Here is a 21,358-nt window from a genome sequence, read left to right on the forward strand (position 1 = left end):
AGGCGCCATAATTTCCTCAGCCTCATCCTAGATCCCACCACCAAGGATTCTGTTACCTCCTGTGGAAGGGAATCCCAATCATTGACAATCTGTGGGGGTAGAAAATTTATGTCCCGTCCCGATATCTCGAGGACTCATTTACGATAAATCATTTCCCAATCCCTTCACAGCTGTGAGCGAAATTTAAGGCCTCGAAGGTCTCCACCAGCTTCAATTCTCGATTCTACTCCTTGAGGATCGGCAACCAGAGGCACATCGTCTCCTCGTAAGTTACCTTGGCTAGTTTATCGGGGATCTTAGATAACTTCTTCTGCACCCCATCCAATCAGGCTATGTCACCAGTAAGAAATTTTTCAATAAACAAATTCGCATATTTTCTGCATCCGGACCGAAAAATAAGAACAAATGGAAAACGACGAGAATAGCAGATGGTCTTATTATCGATCAGGAAATCTGAGTATGAAAAATTTCTCCTGAATATTCGAATGATTCAGGAGAGTATGTTCAGCTGACTGGTTTATCATGTATTTTGTTGATTGTAAAATTCAATGGCCATCAAATTTAGTGAGATCCATCGTATGCAGCCGTGAAATTTGCAGATACAGTTGAAAATGGCATTGTTATTGATATTTTTAATACCATTTTCCTATCAGACAAAGCTCTTGTTTTCAAGAGCTGCTCTTCGTTTTTATTTCGCTGCGAACGAGCAGAAAAATGATAAAGGAATGAAATCATCTAATAGAGGATGGAAAATGTGTGAGGAACTATGGAAACGTGAATTACTCATATCAGTTTTCTCCATGAATTTAATTAATGTGGGATGGATTTAATGATAATTATCTCTATACATCCAACACCAGTCTCTGTTATTCTCTGATTACACATTAATCAATGGACACAATGATTTTATCGAGGCCATTTATCGTCTAACACAAGTATCGACAATTCACTTTATTATTTTATGACTGTACAGTAATAGATTATCTCTCTTTTTTTTCGTTAGTTTTCATTCTTCGTTAATGCTTCATTTATATTTATCCTCGTAACCGCGTTAATTCACTGTAGATTTAAATGTTCCTCGCGAGTGACAATGCAAAATTATTGCAACGATTTTTCATCTTATACCGTATTTAGTAGTCACTAAAGTATAATATAGCCTAGCAAAAATTTGTGTACATAACAATATCAACATAAAAATTTTAGTCGACAAGATGTTGTTAAGTTTTTTATCTCATTATTTTCATTGGATTACAGGCCCGCAGAATTTTCAATGGCATGAATACTGGGATTTCGAGAAGGTGAGGATAAATTCGAAAAAAAACTTTCGAAACATGTCATTGTTATCATCGATTTTTTTTTTTCGTTCTCCTTTTTTCATTTATCCAGGGTAATAATATCGTTATATAACGTTTAGTCTTTGTTTCCAATAACCTCCGGAGATTTCCAAAAATCCAAGAGATGCTGAAATTTATTTTGATGATTTTTCGGAAGAGCCAGTTTGTTATTTAAGGCAGGATACTCATCTTCTCCGAGGTCTAGTCAATCCTAGGCATTTGATTCTTTGAGATTCTGTAATTTTTCCAACTGATCTGGTTGTAATTCATCTGGAATACTGGCACGTCCACCGACGAGCATCTTCTCCGGTATAATGTCTGGCTGTTCATCGCTCGTTTCAATGTCATTCTGTATTTCGATAACAGTACGACGTGAGGGTAATGACTGGGAATTATCAGCTGTACTTGGTCCTGATGTTGAATCTCCATCAGATCCTGAACTACTGCTTACCGGAAATGGTGCTGAATCCGTTGGTAAATCATCTGCTGTTGATTTCTCCTCGACTTCCTCAGTGTTGTCATCAGTCGTCTCTTTAGTTATTTCCTCTTCACTTTTCATCTCAACTTTAGTCTCCATCTCAGACTCTGTACTCTCTGGCTCCTCACTGGGTTCAGCCACATCATCCGGAGTGTCCTCACCAACACCTGGAAATGGATGTTCAACTTCCTCCATAGGTGTTGCAGCTGTTATCACAATTTGTGCAACACCCAAACCAATATCATCATCCTGACCTTCAGACTTGTTCTCTTTCTTCGTTTTAGGCGCTATTTCTACGTCGATCTCATCACCTTCCTATGTTTGCATGAGAAAATATCCATCAGTTAATTATTCATCATTTTGTTTTTTTTCTGGCTAACGTTTTAATTACGAATGGCATTTTTTTTTCCGGCAAATGTTTTATTAGAAATTCTAATATTAACATATGCGAGACTAATTATCACACCAGCAATTTACCTGTTCGCCTGATTCGTCCGATACTTGTACGACTGCACGATGAGATTGTTTTATAAGCATATTTATGAATTTTTTTGAGACACAAGAAATGGAGAAGACTGGAGGGGTTGAGGGAATTTTACTCACCTATTATTCCCGGTGGCTCGGCTTGGGGACCATTGAATTGCATACCGTATTGGTCCTTCTGGGTTTTCGGCAAGTTTATTGCGAAGCCATCGGGGGCCTCACCGTTTATCAATGGGGGCTTCTCGTCGCCTGATTCTGGGAATTTCAATCATTTTTTTATTTCTTTCATTGGATGGACTTCGATTCTAGTGAACATTTTTATTGTTTCGTTCTTCGTATCTTGAATAGAAAATCGAGTCAGTGATTAGAGAGGTTTGAGGAGGTCAGTAATTTTTATGACTCGTTTTTTAGATGAAGTTACCATTTGCAGAAATAGTGAATTCTACGTGTGAGGTTTTACAGTTCCTTCTAGAATGAAAAGTAAAATTGAAAGACATTTCTAGGTAGGATTTTGCTCTGTTACTTGTCAGATTTTCCTCCGATATTTAGCAGATTTTGTCTATAGGAAACTGAAATTATTTGAATGATAAGGGATTTGAGAAGAAAATTGCAGAAAACAGTTTTTTAGGAATCTTATCACCTGAAAAGAAATTTTCACATTATCGTGTTACTCATTTCAAGATAAATAAGTTACGTTTTACTATTTTAGAGTAATATGCACTAAGATAAATGAGTGAAAATCAAAGAAACATATCTTCCAATAGTATCACAACAATATTTTCCTACATCAATGCAAATTCATTTGCTTCGATTTATTGTTAGCCATTTCGAAAAATTGAATGCTCTGATATACCACAAATACCACAAAAATGAACAATAATTCATTTCTTTCTAAAAAATATTTCTTTGCCACTATCAACACAATACTTTTTTGATTCACTCATTTTTTTGCTGTATAACTCATTACAAAAAGATAAAATTCTATTTGTAAAGTTTCGCTATTCAGCATGAACCCAACATTATCTTGATGAGTCATCCTATAAAAAAATATAACACAGCAGTTTTCGTGATTAAATGAAGGTGAAAAAAAAATTCTGACGAATGTGAGATTGCAGGCTGATCCAAAGAAGTTCTACACTCATATTCATCAGAAGTTATTCTTTCGATCTGTGGTAGCAACATATTTTTCTTTGCTACTTATCCTAGGCTAATACTACTAGTTTTTCTAACTGCAGAAAAACTCGTCACAGGTAAAAAATCGATCGTAATATCCCGGAAAAATATTACTTTGTAACGAATGAAGGTTCCGTCTCGTTTTTATCTAAGACATTTATCTCAACATCAATTTGGAACGAACAAAAAATGAATCTAAATAATGTAAAATTTACCCTTATCTTTAGTTGACAACAAAATTCGGAAAAAATTGAGTGAAATTGTTTCACAAAATTCTATTTTTCATTTGTTAACGTAAAAGACAAAAAACTCGGATTCCACGTATTACTTTTTGTCTCCTGACGACAGATATTAAAATGACTTCCTCTTGCGTCAAAACCTTGATTTATAACGTTTAGTTAGCATTTTGAAGAAGTAGAACTTCCTTCAAACATGAATAAACTTGAATGAAACATGAGATTTCAAAAGATAATCGAAAAGATCTTCATGAAAGATTGTAAATAAAAAAATAAAAAAACGATTTCCCTTCACTGAGAGAAATGACGAGTGAAAATCACCAAAATATTTCTTCTACTAGTACCAAGACAATATTTCCCTGAGTCAATGCAAATTCATTTCCTTCGATTTATAATTAACCATTTCGAAAAATGTATCATCTTAAAATGCCACAAATACCATCACAATAGAAAATAATCAATTTCTCTTTAAAAATCATTTGTTTATCACCACCCACAAAAATATTTTTTTGATTCACTCATTATTTCTACTCAGTGTATCAGTCTGAATTACCATTGAGCATTGCTCGTGTTATCTCATCCGCGAGAACGAACTCCGGTACATCCGGTGGTGTGAAGACTGGGGGTGCAGAACTCGGGGGTGTTGTCTCCTCCTGAGATAATGAAATTGTGATATAAGTGAGAGACTACTGGGTTGGAATCAATATCTGTGAATTTAAAAATAGGAGCACCTGTGGGGTCAATGGAGAACCATCGGGGCTGCATAGTTCAGCGACCAGAGACGGAAAAAGACCTGTCTGACCGCGCAATTCACCTTCCCACCATCCGTCGTCCACGTCGTGGGGCTCTGTCTTCAGGACCCTCAGTATATCGCCCTCAAGGAATGTCAATTCTTCATCACACGTTGCATCGTAATCGTAGAGAGCAATGCAATATACTTCGGGGGCCTGGGTTAGATTATCTGGTTGTGCAGTAACTTCATTCACGGTTGCTGCATGGAGATGTGCATCTGTGTGAAAAAAAAAATTTTTTCAGTTTCAACTCAATAGTTAAATATTTTTAAAATAACCAAGTGCTTTAAATATTCGTTCATTTGTTTAGATCAATTGCTGTGTCTGTAATCAAATTTTAGAGCTTTTATTTGAACCCTATTTGACTCCAAGTTTCTTGAATAGAAAAAGCTCTCAAATATTATTCAATTCGTTTAATTTTTATTCATTCCTGTCATAATTAATCTGTTGAATATTGGCGGCTTCTGGAAATCACTAGATCCTGTGAAATATAGGAGATTCGAATACGTGATTTATTTATTTTACAAATAAATATTGAATGATAAATTCATGAATTAATATGTTATGAATTATTGATTCTTTGCGGCAAGTGAAGAGAATATTTTTTAGTAGAAGAACACCTTTTCGTAAAGTTGTTTTTAAACTTTTAGTAAATTCAAAGATTATCGAAAACTACACTAAATTTTAATTTATTTATTTTAGTTTTCATTTATTTATGGTTTCTGCTTATCAAAAAATAATTAAAAAGGCAAAACTTAATACAGTGTCTGAGAGAAAAATCAACATTTCCATTGTAGTTAAAGATGAAAAGTAAATTAAATTAAATAATAAAATTAAATCATCCATAAGAAATAACCGACATTTGACAAACAAGTTTAATTATTTCTTTATAAGAAGAAAATGTGAAAAAATATCAATTCTTGTCGAAATTTAATCGAGATAATACTTTCCGAAATTTACTTTAAACAATTTGTCGGAACGATTTGTTAAATATGCTGGTAACCCTATAATTTTAATTGTACAGTATTAGAAGGACATCGAAATGATAAGAAGGGCGCTGTCATGATTATAAATAATATGAAGATTAGTTCTGAGAGCTAATATCAGTTCCAAATTTCATGCAGGATTGGCCCCTGAATCACCGTAGCCGTTTATCATCACGCATAAGACGACAACAACAACAATTATCATAATTGCTTTGAAATCCTCTCAATAGTTTTTGAGATATTGAGGAAAAACAAAAGTAACAAAAGTTGTTATATCTTAGGAACTACTGGACCGATCGAGCTGAGACGACGCATCAAAGTGATGATTAATGATGACTATCATAAGTGGCAAATTTAGATTTTTAGCTACAAATTTTATGGTATTTTTTTACAATTTTCTCAAAATGAATATTCACAATTGACATGATCTCAAAAACATCGTTTTTCGCGTTTGATAACATTCTAAATAACGCAATTAAAATTAGGGAATCGAAAAATCGTCCAAAGACCAAACTTCCCTTTATAATATGAACCGCAATAACTCAAACCCCATAAATGTACATTGACAGAGGGAAAATCAATCAAACGTTCTCAATTGATAAGTCCCCACAGAATTAATTAACGTTACCTGGATCGACAGCATCATGATCATCAATAGTGTAATCAACCGAGGAGAAAGAAATTTGAGTGACAAGTCCTGGACCATGTGAAACAAGCCCAGTGGCAGTTGCTGTTTCTCTCTCCACGTCCAAGTAATTTTGTGGTACAAAGCCCTCTTCACCCCGATAATTACGAGCTCGAAGCCAGCCATCGCCATCGCCCTCACCAACTACTTCCAACTGCTCGCTCTCAACAATCGATAGTTCATCGGGATTTTGCGCCTTAAAAATTGGAAAAACACGATTTCAATTAAAGAACAGAAATATCCCAATGACATCTGATAGTTATTCCATCACCTTTTAATAACTAGAAATAAAAGACCACAAAAAATCGCAAAACTGTGATTTCAATTCCATTTATGAATTGGCAAATAATAAAGGTTTACTCTGCAATTGATAACTCGATAAGAAATGGTTTTTCTCCTTGAAATGGCAGAGGGCGACCTTTCCCTATCCAAATGAATTGAATTTCCTTCCGGAAAGTTTCTTGGAGAAGATAAATAATAGATCAAGCTGCTCATAAATATCTGCGGAAGGCCATTAAAGTTTACACTGTCTTAAAGTTCGTTTCAGGTGACTCTTTTCTTTTAAATCCGACTGTAAAATAAAATCCAGGAAAAACTAATACATTTGACAATTATGTCTATTGAAGTACTATTAGAAATTATATCTGTTTTTGACTGATTCCAAATAAATTTTCAAGTTTTTTTTTTCAATTTGTTTTTTTCCCATAAAAAATTAATTAAACAAATCAAAAATTTAAACTACGAATGAGGTATTTGTCAAAAGAATAGTCGCAAACTGTTTAAAGACATCTGGATAGTGCGTGAGCTTTTCCTACTGAACTTTTCTCGTGACATGATAAATTAAATGAATTAATTCATTCTATTCAATTTTTATTTAAAATCCTTGCACTGCAGGTTATTCTTTTAAAATCTACCTATTTACCTGATAAAAACTCGACATAAAAATGTCAAAAATTGTCAGTAGAATTGATGAATATTTATTATAGAATATTTTCGCGAATTGCTCAATAAATTTGTCATTGCTCAATAAAAATCTTTCCTTCATCTTTTAACACGAAGAGATGAGCTTTAAACATAAAGAACATCACTTACTGTATAAGAATAGAGTGCAGTACACTTATACAATTGTTGTTGTTGGCCAGTGGTGATAGTTTCCGAGGATACAGGAATTTCGTTTTCGTCCTTGTCGTCTGTTCCCCAATCTATTGATGTTGGATCGTCCCAATCGGCAGCCATCTGCTCTATCCGCTGTTTCTCTTGTTCAAGTAGAGCTAATGAAAATAATTTATTAACCATTAATTTATCTGTGGTATTTATTCCCTTGAAATTGAAGAATTACCATCGACTTCCGCACTATCATGTCTCTCTCTCTCATTCCTCTGATCATCCTCGTGATGGTCTGACACATGTCTGCCACTTCCTGGCCGCTCTACTGTCGTCAGATCGCTACCAGCATCGTTGTCACTGTCGTAAAATGAATCCGAGGACGGATGTTCCTGGAATAATTATGGAACATTGATTCATTTTTTCGACTTTTTGCATCTCTTTGAATATATAATGATTTCGATAGTGCGTACCTCGAGAGAATCGCGGGTAATACTTTTTATATCTAATTCATTTTACGTAGACCGATGAATGCCTATCTACGCAGTTATGACAGAGAATATGATTTATTACAAGAATAAAAAAAAAATTTTGTTCACAGGAAAAAAATCAAACGAATTACTACACAGAAAGAAAGGAATCCCCGGGAAACCGAGGGTCGGACACTGATATAACTGATTCGTTATTATGAATGAATGGATTTTGGTTGCATGTCAGGGTCCATTTTGTTCCACCAAATGTTCAGTTATTAATCATTAACTAATGCATACTTGATAAACCTGACTTGACATGACTTTAACAATTCATGTGAACCATTTGTTAACTATTGACGAACCTTCATTTGGGCATATGGAACTCTATCGCTCGTTAATTAGTAACAAATTTCGTTCGGAATGGATTACTCATCATATCATGAATAGCTCTCATAAAAGATAATTTTAATGACGGATATTCACGTTTTTTTCAATATTTCTCCAGCAAATCAATTAACAAATTTGATGATTAAATGTGTGTCTAGTCTGGTAAAAATATGTAGACACCTGTAACTCGAGGAATAAGAAATGAATTATAATTACCGCAGCACCAGAAGCGTCAGTTCTCACAGATAATGAACTCGCTGAACGGGGCATGTCCTGGACACTGAGTGTCTCGGCCTCTTGAAGGAACTCATCGACATTCACTCCCCCCAGTCGTAAACACTCGATTCTCGCCTCAGCCTTCATTTTAGCAGTCTGAGGAGTTATTAAAAATAATTAATGACCATGAACTGGCCTGTTCGATGATTGAATCTAAATTTTGGTAAACTATTTAAGGAAATTGACAGATACCTCGGCGCGACGTGCCGTGTGTTTCAACTCGTCGATCTTGGTGTCCAGATCAGGCCCATTGGGATCATTAGGGTCGCTCTGGAATTTGATGATTTATATCAGTAACGTATTATTGATTCAAATCAATATTATGTACCTTATGTCCTGACTCCTTAAGTTGATGAAGAGCTTGAAGTTTACGATTACTCTCACGAATTGTTGCAATTTCGCGAGCAATTCTTTGGGACCAGCGACGGGCCTCTTTTCCGAGTGTAGTCGCCGCAGAGTGATCAGCAGTTACCCTGAACAATTAATTTTAATTATTTCGTGAAATTTCGTCATCGAAAATTAAAGATTTCCTCAAATTATCAACGAAATCTGTTATCGCTAACTTAAGTATTTCATGCAAATTTATCGCAATCCGTTGTATTTTGATAAATATTTTTTTGAATGTTTATTCATTGAAAATTGAGTGTGATTGGACACTGAATATTAACATTTAAATCCTTCACACGTCTAACAAATGTTTTTCTCACACTTTATGACGAAAAAAATCGTTCGATACTCGTAAAAAAATTTGATTCCTTTCCCGTCGTATTTTAAATTCCTCAGATGTTAAAAACCACTTTACTGTACTCGTTTCAAAATATATTATTACCCTTGAATTTTATAAAACGCGCAATTCTTCCTACCAATGCTCGTCTTCAATAAGAGTCGATAGAATTTAATATAGAAATGATGTCGCTGAATTTATCCACGAAATAACTGAACGAAATAAATTAGAAAACGAGTCCATATTTCCTGTTTTCCATGCGCTAGAGACCGAACAACCATTTCGATGTAAAAATAGAAAAATCAATGTATCTCGCAAACTTTGTTTGGACGAATGGTGATATGACAATTGATTAAGAGGGAAACTATAAGAACAGACACTTGAATAGAAAAAAATGAATTGGTCAGATACTTTTCGAGATATTTAGAAGAAATCGTGAAAAAAAATTCCTATTCATCAAAAATTAGCTGACCTTACCCGTTTATTCCTCAACTTTTAGGAATAGTGACCACTGACTGGCGTTTAGCATAATTTTCGAGCAAACAAATACATTAAATAATTGCCGGAACGGAATATTTCCATTTGAAACTAAAAGCATCAAATGCTTTCAACGTTTTAGTACATCTATTATTTTTCCATTAAATATTTTTGCAAAAAAATTTGGCTGTAGAACTGATGTAAAATAAACAATTTGCAATACCAGCTAAGCATAATTATCTGATAGTAATCTCTACTAAGATAAACCTAATAACAAAACCCGCTGTTCTCACTTGGATTATTGAGTTTAATGAGTTTAATTCTCATTGAAAAATTACGATTACAAAAACAAATCGTTATGGATGGCACCAGAGGATGACATAAGACTACAGAAAAATTGAAACAATGATTCCTGAGGAAGAAAGACTAGATGGTTCTTTCTTTGGGTGATGAATTTACTTTTGATCGCTGTGATGAGCTTCCAGTCTCTTCCCGAGAGATTCATAGAGAACAAAAGTTGTCTTCCTCGTGCCACTTAACGAGCAAAAGACTCCAAATTTAAGGAGTTATTATTGATATCTTCTAATTTTTCATATTTCTTATGAATGACTGACAAATTTTCATAGTCGTGCGTTCATTTTTCGAAAATTTTGTGAATTTCTTCAGAAGTTCACTGAGAAAGTTGGAAAATTCTCCCACGATGATGAAACTTGGCGAACCGTTGAATAATAATGTACCGTACCTCCCTTCAAATCTAAATGTTCATGTTCGTATTCTGAAGTGAACCCTTTTGGTAACAACTGTCTTTTGGAATGGCATTTTGGAATCTGACCCACTCTTTCTGGAGCTCTGATATAAGACGCATCGCATGACATCTTTTTGTAATAAATGAAGTGCTCCAACTAGTCAATGAACTTCTGTCGATTCCTTCCTTCACACAAACTGACATTCACAATAAAACTTAAAATCTATATTTTTTACGTCAATTTAACTCATCATTTTTCAGAAATCTATACCAAGCTCGAAAAATGAGACGATATCGACACCAACCCTTTAATCTACTGCATTGAACATCTATTTATGTATCCAATTTCCAAGATTGTTCATACCTGTCAATTTGGTCATTATCACACGGCTCAAATTCATATTGTATATGTTGCTTGAGCATCGGATAATACAAGTTGCAGCACTGAATATTGTACTCCCTCGTCAGCTGCAAATGAAAAAAAAATTAACAAATCCGGAGAACTTTTCCACTGGAATAGTTCACGACAACTTTACGAACTTAAATCGATTTAACTATAAAATTCCATAGCAAATACTGTGAACACTGTGGCGTTGTGCAAATTAAACCTTAAGGTGTAAAAATGCTGAATAAAAAAAAGAGATAGTGAACCCACCTGCTGTGCCTGATCCCGAATTGTGGTGAAGCTATTCTGCGTTGCCATGCAAGTCAACAGTTCGGTGCGTCCCATGAGGGTCAAGTACTCCTGTACTTTGTCATACACCCCCTGTTCGAGATACTGCATGGTGTTCTGCAGGTCAATTGCGAAATAACGATTTTGATGGGCGTTGGCAGCAGCGAGACTCAACAAGTAATCATTACGTGCACCAGTTGACTTCTCGTCTAGTGCATCACGCTTTGATGTCACCTGATTTACAATCCGATTGATTAGTTAGCCAGTTAATCAATTATCCGTTCCATTAAATGCCACAATTTTCTTGTGAATGAAAAAAAAGTGAATAGAAAAAATCTAACGCGTGCGTTGGAAAATTTTTATTGGATTCTGTTGGTAATTCAACTGATGAAATTCCGCGTTTTTTCCCACTAGAAAATATTCCATTGAAATTTACAATTAATTCAGATTTCACTATAGAATATATGTATTGATTATCGATTGAAATTGCTTGATATGTGTCCTCACATAATAATTCCGGATAACTCTTGTAAAAAATATTTGGACGGAATCGGTTGTGTAAAAGAATCAAATTTTACCGATTTTAATTTGAAAAATATTCTCCAGTAAACATTTTGATGATGAAAAACAAATAATCTCACGATTTTTGGTACAAATAAATAAATGAATTTGTTAGCAAATATTATATTCTTTCTATTAAATCAGATCATACGTATGATACCATTATTTCAATTACCTTAGCGCTATTTTTTTGTAAAGATGTAATTGACTGGAAGAAGGAACCCTTTTTCTTCTTTAACCTGCGAAGATTTTGTCTAATTATTAAGTGAATTATGGAGGTTTCAAGCCATTAATTAAATACCAAATATAACTGTCACATGGTCCAAATGTTTTCCACTCTCTTCTACACATTCACTTACTTCTCTTCAATATCTTTCGCCTTATCACGAACATCATGAGCACTGTGTTCCTCATCGAAGTACAATTTCTTCGTTTTATCAACATCCTGCACGCACATCTGCAGTTCCTTTTGTACTATCATCAATTGGTCTATTGCCTTCTTCGATATCTGCATCTTGTGCATTCTGAGGACCTTAGCATCATCGGCAATCTGCTGTTGGAATACCTCAACCGCTGCCAGACGTGCTCGTGCCAGTTTCTCATTCTCCTCCAGCACAGTTCGCCACACATTCCACATATTCCTATTTCCATGTGAATTAATATCCCCATTAGACTCTAACCCGAGGAAAGATAAGGGTGTTCCACAAGCCAAAAATCTATTATAAACCGTGACCCAAGTGTCAAGCAAATCAGTAAATTATTCTGACAGTAATCGATACTTTTTCGAATGATTTATTCGAGATTATCACAATCAATGATCAAGATTCTAACTCATTGGATCCTAAGGACATTGGATTTTCCGAAAATTCTCCTAAATCAATAAATTACGGAACTGATAATTAACTGATTAATTGGACTGATGGTGAACTGATAATTAATACGGAACTGGTAATTTTTTCCAGGCTTTTCAGATAAAAATGACATGATGAAGTCAGAAAAGTGAACAATATTCAATAATAAAGCACAGGACTTATTGTCACAGCAGTAATTGAATCTACAATAAAATCTCCCATTTTTTAAACAAAATTATGCGGATTGTTATTTATGACTGTAATTTATCTTTCTTCGCTTCCATTGCCAAACCTGAATAAATTGGAAGTAATGAAGAAATACAGGAAATTCCCCTAATTCACAATAAATACGACTGTCGATTAAATATCCCAGCATCGTTTGTTTTTGTTCTCTTTCATTATGAAGATTAATTGTTACATATGGAACGAATGGTGCACATGATGGCAGGAGCAATGTTCATTGGGTCTGTAGTGTAATAGGATGATTAATTGGTGTTGTAAAAGCACTTTGACGAGACCGTTGGGCTCTTTATCATCGTAATAAACTCTAATAAATTATTCGAAAAATTATGGATTCTACCCCAAAAGGACCTAGTTGGAGTCAATTTGTTAAGCCCTTTTAGCTGCCAATTAGGAAATGATCATAACACATCTGGACTCGATGGACTCGAGAACTGTCCATTGTCTCTCAATCCAATATCAGTCAAAAGAGAAGTAAAATAATTTGATGATGATCACCATTTCTCTTCAGCTCCATCGATCTTCAGGTCCGGAATATTAGGTATCTTCTTGTTTAAGTACGCCGAGGATATTTTGAGCAGTGCCTCAGAGTAGGATTTCTCAATCGCAGATTTCTTTAATGTGAAATTTCTGTAACCGAGTTCATGACGAACTTTGAATGTCATTTAAACGATAAATTAAACTGGGACTTACCGAATGTCCTCTAATAGGTCACACTCATGCTGATTCTTCGCCTGTAATTTGGCCGCTTGCTCCGTATGTACATTTTTCAAAAATTTCGCGTAGTTTCCCTGCCACAGAAAGAACATTAACTCAACAAAATGATTTAAAAACGTCGAAAATAAGTCAACGCGAGTTAATAAATTCATCGGATCACTGAAAGTCCTCCCAACATTAAAAATCAAATATTAATAATAAAATCGTCGGTATGTCAGGATCGATGAGAATTAAATGTTTAATAAAATCCATTCGATCGTTTAGGACACTGAAAAAAAAGGCCCGTAAGCTCGTTCGTGTTCATCGATTTTCCCAGGTCGTACTAAGTGTGGGCCACGTATAGACTCTCCTGAAATGTGAACACTCTCGTTGCATTCTGACAGACATTCATTTCCAATCAGACTACAAATCGATAGACAGCAATCAATTCTTACTCTACACAATTCATCGATCAGGTGGATTCCAAGGAAATAACATCGAAACGAGTGAAATAAAATGAACCAACAACGAGAGAACGGAATAGACATTCGCTGGTGATCGAAAATCGATGAAACGAGGATTTAATTAATTGTCATATTTATCTTTTTTTTATAGAATAACCCCTTACTTTCCTCGGTGGTGGTTGCATGATTGAGCCGCTCGTCAAGCGCCCAATAAAATACTGTTTAAAGGAAAATTTAACACTTAAAAATGATTCGCTAAGGTAAACGCTGCTCACTCAACGCGAATCCGTATGCTACTGGCCTCTTGGCCTCGACTTCGGGTATTTATTGATCGTACCGGCGCAGGCGTTTTCATCCCCCTGGACACACGGGGTTTAACTTGTGCGTCGTGGTCCACCCACACTTTCCCACCCTCTTCCTCGCATCGAAAAATAGTGCCACAGAAGATTGGAAAATTGGGGAGGCAAAGACCGAGTGCTTGCCAAGCTCATTATGATAATAAATTATTCTTTTGATTTTTCCCGATCGTTTCACCCTTTTCCTTCATTCTTTCCTTCTACCAAATTACTCTGAAGATTTATCAATGAGACGTGGTAATAATAAGTCTCTCTTACTAACAAAACAGGTGAAACTCATTTCAATTCAGAGAAATGAACTAATGAAAGGAATTGAATTCACTTGATATCAAATTTGAAACATTTATTTACTAAAATTGCAAAAAAATTTTAAACAGTCCAAGATATTTGACGACTCATCAACTGGTGAATTAGCACCGATATGTGAATTAATAATTTAAAAAATTATGACGTTTATATACAGAGGAAAATGCGGTCTTAAACAATTGGGATAACTGGTAAATATGTATGAGTAATTGTATCACTAGAGTCCATCACGCAAAAGTCGGCCCAAGTCAGCGTCAGGCATGAGGGCCATTGCCCCTTCGGCATCAGGATCCGAGCCAGCCGGGACTGGCTCAGGTGTTGGCACTGGTTCCGTCTGATGGAGCAGTGCATTTATCGGATTTCCACCTGCGTCCAACACTGGATCGGCTGTTGCTTCCGCCAAGTTAGTAACTGATTTTGATTTGACACATTGAAAATCAACATGTCTACTCTTCGCCTCCTCTTTCTCCCAAGACATGTGAATGAACGGACGCTGGACGTAATTGTATATCACTTCGGCTCTTCCACCAGGTCGTTTCTTCACTTTTTCCTTGTACGTTGGATATCCCTCTATGCCAAGACGGATTTTCTTTAAGCCTCTTTCCTTCATCACTTGTTTTGCAACGTCTCGATTCTCGATGTATTTGAAGAAACGGTACATCGCTATGCTGTTTACAGCTAGAAAAATCATTCATTCATGTAAATAATTGAAAACTCGTTAATTTTTGTTATAGAATAGAAATAATGTAATCATTCGAATTTTACGATCGGGGTACACTCTTTTCAGAACGATATCTAGGTTGTTTTTCATTGAATTTTTTTTATTTACTAAACCTGGACGTAAAAATTTTTTTTATCACTGCGAGATTCCCAAAAATTATAAATAGATGTTTCTAACGACGTATGAAAATTACAAATATTCTTGAATCGTTGTTGTAATCAATGTTGAGAAATAAATGAACAATGGGAAAAATAAAAAATGAATAATCTCCACCACAACATGGGGTAAAGAAGGGAGAAATTCCAAATGTGCAACTGTTCTCTGGTAGAACCGCCTGAAGTGACTAAAGATTGACAATATAATTGGCAATCAAATTCTTTGTCGCGAGTGTTCGTAATTCCATCATACAAATTGATTTTTTAAATTCAGCAATTTTTTTATAGTTAAAAAAAACTGACTGATAAATAAGTCGACTTATCTCGATTTAGCACTTCACTGGTGCATTATACGTAATAGTATAGTATTAACGTTTCACTGGAAAAAAATAATTATACAATGTACAATGAAACCTACAAGTTGTCATTTGTTTCCTCAGGGATTTTCAATTTTTTTTTAATTTTCGCTTTCAAATGAAACGTTTTTAATTGAGAAATTGAGATCCGGAACTAAAATTAGGAACTTACTCTGAGAATATTCCTCCCCCATCTGGGGCGGATACTCCTCATCCCAATCAACAACATCATCTTCAAGTAAAACAACAATATGGCACTCCCTATCTCCCCGCCGGGCGCTGTTGACCATCAAAGGCAGGATCAAGTCTTCGAGAAAAACTTCAAATTGACATCGAGCCCCTTCATTCGAGAGCTCGTGGAGCAGTCCTCCTGTGAACAAATGTGTTAAAATATTCCTTCATTTTTTACGTCTAACAATCCAAAATTCACATTTCAATCTTTGACTACAACGGAAATATTGATATTCCCATTAAACACTGTGTCAAGTATTGATTTTTGAACTTTTTTTTTTAAAGTAAAGACCATAATCAAATTGAAAAAAAATAGGATTCCAAATGTGATCGGAGGTCCTCAAAAATTTGTGTAGTTTTCGTTCATTTTTGAATTGTCTAATAGGGTAGAGCTACCTTACGACACCTCTAAATACTCTATTTCATGATGTAACTCACTCAAATTTTGACACTTGACAGTATTAGCGTCAAACGGCACCAGCAGATAATCACACGCCTCTCTCAACTCCTGAACCGTAACGGTCGGTGGACAGCGAATAATGCCTCCTTTGTAGTACTCCAAAATAGCACGAAATACCATAGCTGATATTCCCTCAGCAACTTCGTACTCTCCTCTCTCATTTGGCTGTGCGAAGTCAATTCCCGAACTAAACATTCTACCTAACATAGTATTTGGATGGGCTGTGAAGAGAGACGGATCCAGTATGAATCTCGTGTTATCAACGATCAATATTATACGATCGTCGTTCGGTTGATTACTCATTCCTGATGCTGTTACGCCTGATGCCATGCTCTCACGTATTGGATTCTGTTGTGGCAGTTTATTCATTACCCTTGCACGCAGACGATCTCTAAACAACAGGAAAATTATTCGCGTTAGTGATAAATTCATTTTCAAAAGTCGAAATACTTTCTAATGTCAAAAAGCTACTGCAAAATTACTGCAATTTAGGTAAAATGTCAATAGTTCTGTTAGTGGTCAGTTCCCACTTGAAACGTTTTGGGGTTTTTATTGAATTAAATTTTTTTCTTGACAATAATTCTCTGATTGTCATTGACATTTTGGTGCATTTCCTAGATGAATAATAAATTTCATTAAATCTGATCTGTAATTCGATAAAAATGAATAACCCTCTTAAATCTTATATAATAATTTCCAATTATTTTCCCAATATTATATGATTTTATATTACCATGGGATTATTACATAAGAATTATATAGGATAATATTCATGTAACCGGCATTTGACATGGAAAAACCGGTAAAATAATATCTTGTATGTATGACAATTAAGAAAAAAATTGAATTCATTCAGTGGATTTTTTTGCTAGTTTTTGAATAGATGTGGCATTACATATCAACTCGTGACGTTTCGATCCCCACGGGTTTTTATTTCTTTATAAATGTGTTCACCCATTCCCCACCTGAATACAACAGCCCGTATTTTATCATTTTGATTTTTAATGACCTGTGTTGTCCCAATCAAATTTTGATTTTTTTTGCGATGTCATTCACGGTTTCCAGTGATGAGTTACACAAAACATTATGAAGACAAAAAAATCCGTTCTTTGGTGGAGGATTGAAAAATATAGCAATTTTATACTTTGAAACCAGAAGAAACGTTAATTTTCGCCGCAAACACGTGATTGTTAAAAAAAAACACTTTTAACGTGACAGTTGTTACTATATAAAATACTATGTTTATGTAATAAAAATTACAAAGAGTTTTTCTTCACGTGAATTTTGTCAACTGTTCCTCAGAAATTTGTAAAAAACTGAAAAATTGAGAAGATATCAATAATAATCAATTAGAGGTATCAATAGGGCTGAGGTGACTGAACTTTTTCGTTTACTTTTCCGAGTATATCTCTAAAGTCCAGGACAATAGCAAAATATTCAGTGAAACCTTTTTCATTGTTTTTTTTTTCTTGAAAAAGGTTTTCACGAAAAATTCGATATCTCTGGTAGTTTTGGGGATATTAAGCACTAATGATAGAAAACTCAAATTAACTTAATTCTATTTACCACTCCGCTACGGAAATAACGACAAATATGATGAGAAATATATTTTACCTGATTGAACACCTTTTTAGATCGTCTCATTGCGTTTTATGTTGCATGATAAACGCTATTAACCTACCTATTTACATGATGATGAACTACTGATCTATGTGAAGTGGATTCGTATGAATGACACCTTCGTGGATTACCTCCGTCTTTCTGGACCAGACATGGCTTTGGTTTCGATGTGCCACCACAACTACGTGCAAAATAACCACAGTTCCTTACTCATTACTGCCGCACAAGCTAAAGTCTGATGAGATTTTAGTCACAACGTTTCAGTATCTCAAGTTGAGTCGTCCCATTTTTATTAAATAATGATTTTCAGTTTTCTATGTTGACATTTATTTTTGTGCATTTCAAAAATTCATTCAAAAATTCTAGTAAATTGTATGACATGAAAATTCTTTATCTGGAGAAAACTCTAATTACCTCCTCAGTCTACTCCCTTATCTAATTATTCGCTGAAACGACATTCATCGCAAACGATTAAACGTACAAGATTTTTAATTTTTTTACATTTTTCAAATTATTAGCTCCAACAATTTTATTCGTTCGAGAGATTAATAATTTGGAAGGTATCACATACTAAAATGTATTGATGTAGTTATTGGACTGATTAATCTGCATCTCGATTATTGTAATTACCTTTTCAATCTACCCGTAAATAATTCATCTCTCAAATAACCTGTCATTTAGTTTGTTATCGGAATGACATTCAGAACAAATAACAAAATACATCAAGGTATTCATTTTTTTTACTTTCACTAATTTTTTAATCTGACAATTGTTCGGATTATACGGAAAACACCGAAAAATATTTTGTATCTGTTCTGTTACTCATGACCGAAATGTGATGGTAAGAAAATTACCGAAATTGTCACGTAATTTTTGCCTAAATTTCTGAAATTATTATAGAGTGAGCTGCTGTTTTTTCCGAATCGCCTATACAAAATTACGATACCGTCACTTCCATTTCGGTGAGGATTCCCTAATCGTTGGATGAGTTGTGAACTCTGCGATTGCTTCTGAGAATTTCTCTCCATATAACGATTTTAATATGAATTAATAATAACTTCGGAAATTCAGATTAATTAGTAATTACAATAAAACGTGAAAAGTGATTTGAGAAATTTCTTAATTGATTCATTTGCTATTCTGATTTATCTGCTTTACGATGCTTATAATTAGCTCTCTAATCTCGCGAATAATTCATCTGTTTACTAACTTTCATGAGGAAGTTTCCCATCGAAATGTCAGTCAAAATAAAATATTTATCGGAACTTTGGACATCCAAGAATTACCCGGATTGTAAGCACTAATGATCCCAATATTCGATAACAAATTGAGAGACTGAGTTCATTCAAACATTGGAAGATAATGTGAAAATGATTTGACGAATTTATTGATTGATTCAGGTATCCCTTTGATTAATCGGTAGCTGGATGGCAATTAACTATCTCACCAACCTATTTATCAATAATTCCCCCATTTGATCAATTTAACGGGCTAATTTTCCCTTCATGACGTTAAGAATAATAAGAAAAAGAACTCAACGATTACATTCATGGATTCGATCATTATTAGAATTAATTAGATTGTCCAAACTCCTTGTCTCCTGAATAATTATAAAGACCATGTCATTTTAATTACTGTCAGTCCTTATTTAATTTTCCCTAGCAAATTTAACTTAACAATCGTTACAGATTTTTTTCGACAATTGTATCTGTTAATTCCATTGACTGAGACGACTTTGTTAAAATAATTTCTTCAATAACAATGAGAAACTCAAAATATCAACTGCAAGAAACAGACATTTCAGATGATTTTAATAAGCCACATATTCTCACTTTAAACTGACACTTGCGACAAAAGGCGAAACATGCAAAATTTCTACTTTTAACTTGATTGACTCATTAATTAATTGCAGAACATCTCAACGAGTGTAATTATGCCTGACAAAGATAGGATTTAAGAAAGCGATCATTAAATTCAGCCGACAATGATCTATTCTTCTTCTTGATCTGATCTTATTCTTTATTTAGTTATCGATTGTTCTCGATTTTTCAATCACTTTTGGGTGGAATATAAAAAAGGGATTTTTTAAAATTCTCCCACACACGTTATGAACTGATTAATCACAGCAAATAATTCTATCTAAAAGAACTGCTTTGATAAAAATAATTACCTCATTATGATCCACGACTGTCACTTAAACCTGACACTCGCAACAAAAGGTTAAACATGCAAAGTCTCGTCAACTATCAACGAAATTCACCAATGAACTAATCATTGGGAAAAACTTATCAAGATCTGTAGTGATGACTGATACAACCTTTGTCCACAGCCTCTGTCATCGTTCGTGATGTGAGTAATGCAATAATAATTAATTCTACGAAAAGTGTAAGAAATTACCTCATGTTATTCTTGCAAAGCCTGTGTCGTCCACGTCCATCGGTCTCTTTGCAGTCTGTCTCAGTATCACTACTGCTATCGTGGAGGTAATTCAGATGATCCCCTGGGTGTGCCATATCCAAACAGCTGGGAATAACAATTTGTAAATATTGACGATTGTTGTGCAATTGAGGGGATTAATTTAGCAGCTGAAAAGCATTACGACGAAAATAGAATAGTCGATTGGTCAGTACCAGTGAACCAGTGAAACAATCGATTTCTCATTCTCGTGGCACCACTTTATTAGTTAATTACCGTTTTGTGTAATAGCAGCAATGACGATAACATCAATTTTATATCGTATTTCATGATGATTATTGATGCTACTCACCTGCTGGACACTGGCAGATAAAACTCGAGTTTCTTTTTGAACCAATTCGATGATGAACAAATTGCAAGTCCACAGATCTCGTGATTTGCTCGTTTTAGAGAAAGTCGCATTCCAGATTAGTGAATCAGTTTGGAAGTGATGTTTTCCCTGACAGGAGAGTGTGAGACAGATTTTAGTTATAGCTACTTAGCTAACGACTATTAAATCTCAGTTAAAGTTGAGTTGACCGGGTTAAAATCAACGATTGGCTGGATTCAGTAGCAAGGGAGGGGGTGACCATAACTACACCAGGGGTTAACTATATTAAATATCACCTAACTAACTACTGTTCATACGACAAAGCTTTGTAATCACTCGTTGAGGGTGAATATAAAGGAGAAAGTTTTGCTCGACGATCCTTAGAAGAGGCTCCCATTCGATCTTGAAAACACACAATCTAGGGAAAATCACACAGAGGCCACCACGTACATAATTTATTTAAAAATAAATGAGAAATTAACAAACTATGATAAGCTCAGTACAAACGAGTACAAACCGAGTACAGACAAT

At 34.8% G+C, this 21,358-nt stretch overlaps 2 protein-coding genes across 9 annotated transcripts; both read right to left on the reverse strand.

Moving 5' to 3' along the window:
- Positions 1-788: 788 nt before the first annotated feature.
- On the reverse strand, positions 789-14,146 carry Nwk (nervous wreck). 6 transcript variants are annotated; one of them, XM_064130831.1, is made up of 19 exons: positions 14,002-14,146; positions 13,371-13,468; positions 13,176-13,307; positions 11,946-12,227; positions 11,762-11,840; positions 11,008-11,259; positions 10,717-10,820; positions 8,735-8,879; positions 8,599-8,676; positions 8,347-8,502; positions 7,506-7,662; positions 7,259-7,437; positions 6,110-6,362; positions 4,436-4,713; positions 4,258-4,357; positions 2,416-2,550; positions 2,290-2,321; positions 2,067-2,127; positions 789-1,979 (listed from the first exon to the last, which is right to left on the reverse strand). In XM_064130831.1, the coding sequence occupies exons 1-19, from the start codon at positions 14,020-14,022 to the stop codon at positions 1,546-1,548; spliced, it is 2,976 nt and encodes a 991-aa protein (XP_063986901.1). In that variant the 5' UTR covers positions 14,023-14,146; the 3' UTR covers positions 789-1,545. The 6 variants fall into 6 exon arrangements, 5 of the variants coding, with proteins under 5 accessions (XP_063986901.1, XP_063986902.1, XP_063986900.1 ...); XM_064130832.1 differs by having other exon boundaries at positions 789-1,683; positions 1,786-2,127; XM_064130830.1 differs by having other exon boundaries at positions 789-2,127; positions 11,762-11,825.
- Positions 14,147-14,521: 375 nt separating this feature from the next.
- On the reverse strand, positions 14,522-21,341 carry LOC135167761 (BTB/POZ domain-containing protein 10). Of its 3 annotated transcripts, XM_064131283.1 has the most exons (6): positions 20,810-21,341; positions 20,440-20,565; positions 18,104-18,223; positions 16,401-16,813; positions 15,904-16,101; positions 14,522-15,177 (listed from the first exon to the last, which is right to left on the reverse strand). In XM_064131283.1, exons 1-6 carry the CDS (start codon positions 20,917-20,919, stop codon positions 14,717-14,719), a joined length of 1,428 nt encoding a protein of 475 aa, XP_063987353.1. In that variant the 5' UTR covers positions 20,920-21,341; the 3' UTR covers positions 14,522-14,716. The 3 variants fall into 3 exon arrangements, with proteins under 3 accessions (XP_063987353.1, XP_063987354.1, XP_063987355.1); XM_064131284.1 differs by lacking the exon at positions 18,104-18,223 and having other exon boundaries at positions 20,810-21,338; XM_064131285.1 differs by lacking the exons at positions 20,440-20,565; positions 20,810-21,341 and adding an exon at positions 20,213-20,373.
- Between the last annotated feature and the right edge of the window lie 17 nt (positions 21,342-21,358).

This window comes from Diachasmimorpha longicaudata, chromosome 11, assembly GCF_034640455.1.
Source record: "Diachasmimorpha longicaudata isolate KC_UGA_2023 chromosome 11, iyDiaLong2, whole genome shotgun sequence".
In the NCBI taxonomy this organism is placed as follows: domain Eukaryota; kingdom Metazoa; phylum Arthropoda; class Insecta; order Hymenoptera; family Braconidae; genus Diachasmimorpha; species Diachasmimorpha longicaudata.

Coding starts and splice junctions, on each gene's coding strand:
- Nwk (XM_064130829.1), bottom strand. CDS start 14,022: ATGCAACCACCACCGAGGAAA. Junction 8,677..8,734: donor TTAAGGAGTCAGGACATAAG/GTACATAATATT, acceptor ATCAAATTCCAG/AGCGACCCTAATGATCCCAA. Junction 2,128..2,289: donor CGGACGAATCAGGCGAACAG/GTAAATTGCTGG, acceptor ATGCAAACATAG/GAAGGTGATGAGATCGACGT.
- LOC135167761 (XM_064131283.1), bottom strand. CDS start 20,919: ATGCGACTTTCTCTAAAACGAGCAAATCACGAGATCTGTGGACTTGCA. Junction 20,566..20,809: donor TATCTGCCAGTGTCCAGCAG/GTGAGTAGCATC, acceptor TGTTATTCCCAG/CTGTTTGGATATGGCACACC. Junction 15,178..15,903: donor GGGGGAGGAATATTCTCAGA/GTAAGTTCCTAA, acceptor TGATTTTTCTAG/CTGTAAACAGCATAGCGATG.